General features: G+C 40.7%; 1 protein-coding gene across 3 annotated transcripts; it reads left to right on the top strand.

Annotated features, from left to right (window-relative positions):
- The first annotated feature begins 25 nt into the window (after nt 1-25).
- surf6 (surfeit 6) lies at nt 26-8,971 on the top strand. Of its 3 annotated transcripts, none has more exons than XM_084324678.1 (4): nt 26-317; nt 980-1,219; nt 6,125-6,207; nt 7,432-8,971. In XM_084324678.1, the coding sequence occupies exons 1-4, from the start codon at nt 224-226 to the stop codon at nt 8,131-8,133; spliced, it is 1,119 nt and encodes a 372-aa protein (XP_084180804.1). In that variant the 5' UTR covers nt 26-223; the 3' UTR covers nt 8,134-8,971. The 3 variants fall into 3 exon arrangements, with proteins under 3 accessions (XP_084180804.1, XP_084180803.1, XP_084180802.1); XM_084324677.1 differs by lacking the exons at nt 26-317; nt 980-1,219 and adding exons at nt 4,748-5,002; nt 5,672-5,923 and having other exon boundaries at nt 7,435-8,971; XM_084324676.1 differs by lacking the exons at nt 26-317; nt 980-1,219 and adding exons at nt 4,748-5,002; nt 5,672-5,923.
- Nucleotides 8,972-9,539: the final 568 nt, after the last annotated feature.

Here is a 9,539-nt window from a genome sequence, read left to right as displayed (position 1 = left end):
CCGTCGTCTCTACACACGTGGTGCATGTTGGGATTACCTATATTATTTTGTACCGATTCATTGTCATTCTGCGTGTTATTATGTTTTAGTTTTTTTTTTTCTTATTTGGTATATTTGCTTTGTGTAGAAGTCTTATTCACCAGCTAGCTGGTTTGAAACAGCGTGACCTCGCGTTAGCTGTCCGACCTGGTAGTTGGAGTTGGAGCTCCGTTTCTTCCTCGAGATGGAAAGTCTCGCTGCCAAGGATTCATATTTTCAAAAGCTAGGCAGTAAGGTCTGTGCTAAACAAAATCAAGAACCGTGGAAGAAATCATTTGGTAAGTGGATGTAGTGTCTAATGTGTGTGCATGTAGTCAAATGCTGGACAGTATGACTTACTACCATTAGTAGTGTCTTTATACCTGTATCACTGTATACTACAATTGATTGATTGATTGAACATTTTATTAACAGATTGCAGAATGGGTACAGTACAGCTCAATACACACAATTGTTAGGGGGATGCAGACCAGAGAAAGACTTTCGTCTTGTTTACATCAGGGTCCCCCATTTTCAATTCATCATAACATTTATGACACACACGACATACAGATAGACAGTACTGCTACATCTATACATTTATGACATACCAGATTTACAAATACAGTACTGTTTGTGATACAAGAAGAGTCTAAAAAAGAGTATATACATTTGACGAAGAAACTGTACATTGGAGGAGGTTGGTAGGTAGGAGGGGTGGAGGGGGGAACTACATTGCAGGTGGGGGGGGGGGGGGGGTACAACTCTGCACATCTGATTACCACTATTAGCACTTTACTGTTATATTTGCACTCTGGTTGGATGCCAAACCTCTTTTCGGTGTACTGTACCTGTGCTGTATGATAATACATTTAACATTTTAAAATATAATCTAATGTAAGTTCTGTAAGAGACTCTAAAAGTTACATGTTTTTTTTCTATCTGTCATCATCATGTGAAGTTCCTTTTAGGAGTGGATGTATTGATACTGGTCTTTCAAAGAAGAGCAAACGCAAACTGAAACAGGCCGCAGGAAAGGGCCTCAATAAGAACAAACCGGCTCCCAAACACCCGCAGAAGCACCAGAAACCGTCACCCAGTCCTGCAGCATCGAAAGGACCTGGTACAGCAGAGCAGAATGCTGCCCCCAAAGCAAAGATTACCAACGGAACAACAGTAGCTAAAACACAGAACTCTAAAGGTACATTTACTAATCTCTCACCGTTAGCCCAGATCAATAATCTATTTGTTTTGATCAAATCAAATCAAATTTATTTATAAGGCCCGACAACACACGTTAATTTCCCCATGGGCCGTACAGGTCTTCTTTAAACAAGTCAAGAAGAAAACATAACAATAAGTCAAGAACAGAACAAGAACACCATAAGGTCCAAAACATTTAAGATGAATGCAAATAAATGAAAGAATGCAAGCACTCCCAGACATACCCCACGCGAAGGTAAGGAAAAACTCACTAAAACCTAACAATAGGGGGAAAAGCTCCACAGGCAGTGTGGAGGAGAGAAACCTTAGAAGGGCCATTCAAGGGGGGATCTCCCTTCTTAGATGTCGGTGATAGTAGTGTTGCAGACTAGCAGTTGATAAGCATGCACTCAAGTGTGTAGTGAAACACAGATGAGTGCATGCAATAGCAACTGAACATTTTGAAAGATTAAAGATAGAGCTAATAGCGATAGCAACTGAACATTTGGAAGATTGAAGATAGAGCTGATAGCGGATCTATTTGAGGCACAGGGGCGGCGCAAAGAGGGTCATGCACTGTAATGGGTCATGGCTGTCTCGTTTTTACTCAATTGATAACGCATTTGTTTTAAACCATCGTATCGTACACATCTCGTACTGTTTTTAAAAATACACTGTTACTCTATCCTAATGTATAATTTGTATGTTTTGTGTCGAAGGGGGAAAGGCTGAAACGACCTTCTCCGCAGTAGATGTTCTACGCCAGAGACTTCATGAGAAGATCGAAGAGTCGAGAGGGAAGGTATGGATGTTTGCCAATGGTTTCAAAGCTTATGGAAGGGTAGGCAGTGTATAGACTGCAGTGGCTCTGTACAGACTGCAATAGCTCTGTAAAAACTGTAGAACTGTAGACTATCTGTACAGACTGCAGTAGACTTTTTATAATAATATAATTGATAAATAAATGTGTCAAAGCCCCTGAATAAAAAGCAATGGGTGAGTAATTTGAAGAAGGACCTGTGGCTGTTACTGTCTTCAACAAAAGATGAGACGATTCAATTACATTTATAGTTGGGTGGTGTTATAGTAGGTAGACTATTTACAATGTGGTGTTGCTGGGGTACAGGTAGGATGGGTAGTAATAATAATAATAGAACTGCATACTGTAGAACAAAGCGCAAAGTAATAATGATAATAGTGATGACAGTAGTAGTAGTGAGTGGCAGGATTCAGCCAGACAGTAGTAATAGTGATGATGGTATACATGGTCCAAAACCGTAGTAACACACTGCACCAGAGTCAGTGCAGTGTTTATTATTAAGAATCAGATAGTCAAACAGTGTTTATTAGTAAGAGTCAGATAGTTTTATTATTAAGAGTCATAGTCCTCACAGTGTTTATTATCAAGAGTCAGATAGTCTTAACAGTGTTTATTATTAGATGGTAAGTCCTCACAGTGTTTATTAAGAGTCAGATAGTCCTAACAATGTTTACTATTAAGATTCAGATCAGAACAGTTCACCAGTTGCAAGTCTATGAGGTGCGTCTCGTCTAAAAACGGCACCACCTCTGTCTGTAAAGGCCAGGAGACCAGTTGCCTTGATCCATGTTACACATTTATCCTTATAACCACCATAATGACACATGTAACTCAGTATACAATGTTCCGTTTCCAGCAGGGAACCCCAAAGAACCCATTATCGGAAGAGGTTCAGGCGAAGCGAGCGAAGCGCAAGGTGGAAAGGGAGCGTAAGAAGAGGAAGAGAAAAGAATTCCGCTTGAAGAAGCTGGCGGAGGACGAAGCTGCCAAAGAAGAGCAGGAGGTCAAACAGGAAGAAGAGGAAGCGCCGGCCCCTGTCCCCCTCAAGAAGAGAGACGAGACGGCCATCATCTTCAACACGGTGGAGACGGTGGAGGACGGGTACGTGAACAAGATCCAGAAGAAACTGGAGAAGAAGAAGAGGGTGAAGGGCAAACTGACGCCGCTCACGGCATCATGACATTTATGACATTTATGACGTACAAAGAGATCATAAAAAATATATACATCCGAAGGGGAAGAAACTGTACATACTGAAGTGAAATATCCCTTTAAACCTGTCCTCTCGAAGTCTGTCAAACGTCTTTCTCTGGTCTGCATCCCCTTAACAATTGTGTGTATTGAGCCGTACTGTATTGTACCCATTCTGCAATCTGTTAAGGCGAGACACTGCAGGTGAATAGGCAAATATACTTTTTTTGTTGATTTTGAGATTTTGTTATATTTTGCTTCCTAAACATGTCTTCTATGAAACTAGTGACAATAAAACGTCAATAACACACATTTAATTGTTTATTTTACTTCATTTTGCCTTATTGCATCCATAAATGTGCACATATTTAATGGGGAAGTGCCTCATTTGCATATATAAACATAAATTTCAGAAAACTTGCAATATATTTTTTCTTAGTTTATATGTACATAACAAACTGGGAAAGTTTCATAGTGATATCTATTTAAATATTTTTTGCCTATTAGGGGGTACTACACTGTGTGTAGCCTGTGTGTAGTTCTGTTCAGTTCAATAACATCATTATTATTATTATTCAGTTATCAGGCATGTGTTTAGGTTGTCTATTACTAATGGTTTGATTAGATATTGTGTTTGTAAATATCTGTTTAAAAAAAAAGTATAGCATTTTACAATACAGAACTTTGAAGGCGTTTTCCCAAAAATGAGTTTTAAGAGTTTTTCCTCATACTCTGAGCCAGAAATCTCCACTTCAGTAGCACTCACATACACCAAACCTTCCAGTTCTATTCATATCTATGTTCTGAAGGTATTTACAGAAGGGTTTGTTGATATCGCATTCATACCCTGATTTATATCACATTTCATTCCTAAAAACATGGCAAAATATGGAATTTTACCATAAAAATGGACTGAATGGAGTATTTTCTGATTTATGGAGTGATAAAAAGAGATATCCAAAATCCCCTCTGTAATAACCTTTGGCTCTAATATGTCAACAAAATTAAACTATAATTTTGAAAATGGCTTTATCCAATGTTCAGATTTCTGTCCTGGAATTATATGCAAATTAGTGCATATTTAAGTACATAATGCCTCATTTGCATATTTAAACTTACAATTTCAGAAAACTTGTAATACAAAAAAGTCTTGTCTTAATATAAGTAATCAACTGGGGAAGTTTCATTGTGATATCTATTAGTTAACTTTTTTACCCTATTCACCTGTAGTGTCTCCCCTTAAATAAAGTTTTCATTCATTCATTCATGTCATTCACAACAACCTGTATTGTAAAATGTGATCAATAAAAACTTACGTTATTTCTTATTATGTAGAGGGCCTTGGTGGAGCATGACAACATGAACTTCAGAGTGGTCATAATAAATGAAAATTTGAGTGGAGCAGTTTGACGGACAGGGCAGCGACTCACATTATTTTAATAAAAGGGGGAATATTTAGGGTGCTACTACTTCCGGTTCAAACCTTCACGTCTAAGCCCCGCCCCGTTGTCTACACACGTGGTGCATGTTGGGATTACTTATTCTGCGTGTTATGTTTTAGCCTTGTTCTTATTTGATATATTTTCTTTGTGTAGAAGTCTTATTTACCAGCTAGCTGGTTGGAAACAGCTTGACCTCACGTTAGCTGGTAGTTGGAGCTCCATTTCTTCCTCGAGATGGAAAGTCTCGCTGCCAAGGATTCATATTTTCAGAAACTAGGCACTAAGGTCTGTGCTAAACAAAACCAAGAACCGTGGAAGAAATCATTTGGTAAGTGGATGATGTAGTGTCTAATGTGTGTGCATGTAGTCAAATGCTGGACAGTATGACTTACTACCATTAGTAGTGTCTTTATACCTGTATCACTGTATACTACAACTGATTGATTGATTGAACATTTTATTAACAGATTGCAGAATGAGTACAGTTGTACCAGTACAGCTCAATACACACAATTGTTAGGGGGATGCAGACCAGAGAAAGACTTTCGTCTTGTTTACATCAGGGTCCCCCATTTTCAATTCATCATAACATATATATGATTTACACACACGACATACAGATAGACAGTACTGCTACATTTATGACATACCAGATTTACAAATACAGTACTGTTTGTGATACAAGAAGAGTCTAAAAAAAGAGTATATACATTTGACGAAGAAACTGTACATTGGAGGAGGTTGGTAGGTAGGAGGGGTGGAGGGGGGAACTACATTGGAGGGGGGGGGGGTACAACTCTGCACATACATCTGATTACCACTATTAGCACTTTACTGTTACATTTGCACTCTGGTTGGATGCCAAACCTCTTTTCGGTGTACTGTACCTGTGCTGTATGATAATACATTTAACATTTTAAAATATAATCTAATGTAAGTTCTGTAAGAGACTCTAAAAGTTACATGTTTTTTTTCTATCTGTCATCATTATGTGAAGTTCCTTTTAGGAGTGGATGTATTGATACTGGTCTTTCAAAGAAGAGCAAACGCAAACTGAAACAGGCCGCAGGAAAGGGCCTCAATAAGAACAAACCGGCTCCCAAACACCCGCAGAAGCACCAGAAACCGTCACCCAGTCCTGCAGCATCGAAAGGACCTGGTACAGCAGAGCAGAATGCTGCCCCCAAAGCAAAGATTACCAACGGAACAACAGTAGCTAAAACACAGAACAAAACACAGAACTCTAAAGGTACATTTACTAATCTCTCACAGTTAGCCCAGATCAATAACATATTTGTTTTGATGCACTGTAATGGGTCATGGCTGTCTCGTTTTTACTCAATTGATAACGCATTTGTTTTAAACCATCGTATCGTACACATCTCGTACTGTTTTTAAAAATACACTGTTACTCTATCCTAATGTATGATTTGTATGTTTTGTGTCGAAGGGGGAAAGGCTGAAACAACCTTCTCCGCAGTAGATGTTCTACGCCAGAGACTTCATGAGAAGATCGAAGAGTCGAGAGGGAAGGTATGGATGTTTGCCAATGGTTTCAAAGCTTATGGAAGGGTAGGCAGTGTATAGACTGCAGTGGCTCTGTACAGACTGCAGTAGCTCTGTAAAAACTGTAGACTCTGTACAGACTGCAGTAGACTTTTTATAATAATATAATTGATAAATGAATGTGTCAAAGCCCCTGAATAAAAAGCAATGGGTGAGTAATTTGAAGAAGGACCTGTGGCTGTTACTGTCTTCAACAAAAGATGAGACAATTCAATTACATTTATAGTTGGGTGGTGTTATAGTAGGTAGGCTATTTACAATGTGTTGTTGCTGGGGTACAGGTAGGATAGGTAGTAATAATAATAATAGAACATACTGTAGAACAAAGCGCAAAGTAATAATGATAATAGTGATGACCGTAGTAGTAGTGAACAGTAGTGAGTGGCAGGATTCAGCCAGACAGTTGTAATAGTGATAATGGTATACATGGTCCAAAACCGTAGTAACACACTGTACCAGAGTCCGTGCAGTGTTTATTATTAAGAGTCAGATAGTCCTAACAGTGGTTATTAGTAAGAGTCAGATAGTTTATTATTAAGAGTCGTAGTCCTCACAGTGTTTATTATCAAGAGTCAGATAGTCTTAACAGTGGTTATTAGTAAGAGTCAGATAGTTTATTATTAAGAGTCGTAGTCCTCACAGTGTTTATTATCAAGAGTCAGATAGTCTTAACAGTGTTTATTATTAAATAGTAAGTCCTCTAGGGGAGCTCCAGTAGCTCACCACGTACCGCGAGTGCTATTTCAGCGCCGTGGACAACCGTGCTCGTCACGGATCTGGGGCTGAGCGCGTTCGAATCCCGGACGGCAGCCGTGCCTTTCCCAGAGTGTCTTCCCCCCCCATCTGAACCCTTTCAGCCTGCTTCTGTCGGTCGAACTTGACCAAGTATAAATGCGATGAAAAAGCGATAAACGCTAAAAGAACCAGCTGACTGGTCAAAGTTTAAAAAAAAAAAATAGCAAGTCCTCACAGTGTTTATTAAGAGTCAGATAGTCCTAACAATGTTTACTATTAAGATTCAGATCAGAACCGTTCACCAGTTGCAAGTCTATGAGGTGTGTCTCATCTAAAAACAGCACCACCTCTGTCTGTAAAGGCCAGGAGACCAGTTGCCTTGATCCATGTTACACATTTATCCTTATAACCACCATAATGACACATGTAACTCAGTATACGATGTTCCTTTTTCAGCAGGGAACCCCAAAGAACCCATTATCGGAAGAGGTTCAGGCGAAGCGAGCGAAGCGCAAGGTGGAAAGGGAGCGTAAGAAGAGGAAGAGAAAGGAATTCCGCTTGAAGAAGCTGGCGGAGGACGAAGCTGCCAAAGAAGAGCAGGAGGTCAAACAGGAAGAAGAGGAAGCGCCGGCCCCTGTCCCCCTCAAGAAGAGAGACGAGACGGCCATCATCTTCAACACGGTGGAGACGGTGGAAGACGGCTACGTGAACAAGATCCAGAAGAAACTGGAGAAGAAGAAGAGGGTGAAGGGCAAACTGACGCCGCTCACGGGCAAGAACTACAAGCAGCTGCTGACCCGCGTGGAGGCGCGCAACGCCAAGCTGGAGAAGCTGCGCGAGACGGACGAGGGCAAGGCCAAGGAGATGGAGGACAAGATGAAGTGGACCAACGTGCTCTACAAGGCCGAGGGCATCAAGATCAAAGACGACGAGGTGATGCTGCGCGCCTCGCTGAAGAGGAAGGAGAAGATGCGCACCCAGAGGAAGAAGCAGTGGGACGAGCGCTCCGAGACCGTGGCGGATAAGATGCACCGCCGGCAGGAGAAGCGGCGCCGGAACATCAAGAAGTCCAAGGACAACAAGACGGAGAAGAGGAAGGACAGGGCGAGGAAGAGGGGCCGAGTGCTGCCGGAGGACCTGAAGAAGGTCACGCTGTGAGCCGGGAAGGAGGAGGAGGAGCGGGCCGAGCCGGAGCCGCGTCCCGTCAGTCTTCCTCACCGCTGCTCCTCTCCGTCCCCCGGAAGGAAACGGGAAGGGAGGACGGAGAAAAGAGAGGGAGGATGAGACGCCGATTGATGATGATGGCCAATAAATGTCATTTTATGTCCGGAGCTTTTTAGTCGACGTGTACAAAGATGAGTTTATGATCTTTTAAGATCAAATGCCAGAAGGTTTATCATTTTCATAATATAAAAGTTGTGTTGTGTCTGAGAAACATGGCATTTGATTGGCCTAGCATGCCATTGACTTCCTGGAGAGGATACACACGGGAGACTTCAGCTTCTCTCATCTATTGGGACAGCAGGTAACATGGTGGCGTGAACATCGGTTTCCGCGTTGCAGAGGAAAGGAGGATGCTTTTATCTTTTATGGTACAGGAGTACCTTAGTTTGGCTATATAAATGATGGACAAAACACCCTTGTGCTGATATATTGTATGTATTCTGTCCTCAGACCTGTCTTTGAGTGATGCCATTGCCACTATTTTGTACACCATGGTCAATAAAATAGGAGGCTTAATTCCGAACCCTTTTGATCAGAAAGGTTTGAAGAATTTTCTGGTTCTAGTACTTTGTCAAACTTTTAATTCTGATGTCACACGTATTGTGTATTTATTCATCAAATATTACATTTATCGTCCAATTTGTCCCATACTAATGATTTTGGTGTTTATAATTGCAATGTTTATACTGACTATTGCCTTCATCAGGAATTCACCAACCGTTTCATGTCACCGGAACAGGTACATTAGGTCATGGACCCCCATTTGATTAGATTTTCCTCAAGGAGCCCACATTTTTTTTAATATTTTTGTTGGATTTTTAATGGAACATTCATTCACATTCATAAATCATATACTTATTTCTCCTGCAGAGACTGGTGCCCTTTATCACTAGCCCCGCCTACACAGGAAGTTGAAATGAAAACACAAGGAGGTTGCCATAAGGTTGCCTCTTTTATTTGGTTCAAGGGAGACTTGCTGAAACTAGTATAAAGATTTCCTGTGGAGAAGTGTTTCCCTTCAAAATAAAAGTGAAAATGTAAACGTTAAGATTTTGATCAAGTGTCTTGGCAGCACGGCACAAAACAATCATCAAAATACTGTTATAGGCTACATGTATAAGCCTCATTATATATATATATAGGGGAAAAAGACTGATAGAATACATAAACCAAATGATACAGGAAGCTCTCCATGGATATTATGGTTTTTACTGCTATGTAAAGCCAGTCAGAAGCAAAGAGGGTCCAGGGCAAACGCTGCAGTCAAATTTTACTCTGGGTAGGCCTACTCCGTTTACTCAAGAGGAGAGCTTCCACTATAATTTCTTAAAACCTTTCAC

Source organism: Notolepis coatsorum (genome assembly GCF_963971535.1).
Source record: "Notolepis coatsorum genome assembly, chromosome: 11".
Classification (NCBI taxonomy): domain Eukaryota; kingdom Metazoa; phylum Chordata; class Actinopteri; order Aulopiformes; family Paralepididae; genus Notolepis; species Notolepis coatsorum.
This window is presented reverse-complemented; position numbering and strand designations above follow the sequence as displayed.

Coding starts and splice junctions, on each gene's coding strand:
- surf6 (XM_084324676.1), top strand. CDS start 4,909: ATGGAAAGTCTCGCTGCCAAGGATTCATATTTTCAGAAACTAGGCACT. Junction 5,003..5,671: donor ACCGTGGAAGAAATCATTTG/GTAAGTGGATGA, acceptor CATTATGTGAAG/TTCCTTTTAGGAGTGGATGT. Junction 6,208..7,431: donor TCGAAGAGTCGAGAGGGAAG/GTATGGATGTTT, acceptor TTCCTTTTTCAG/CAGGGAACCCCAAAGAACCC.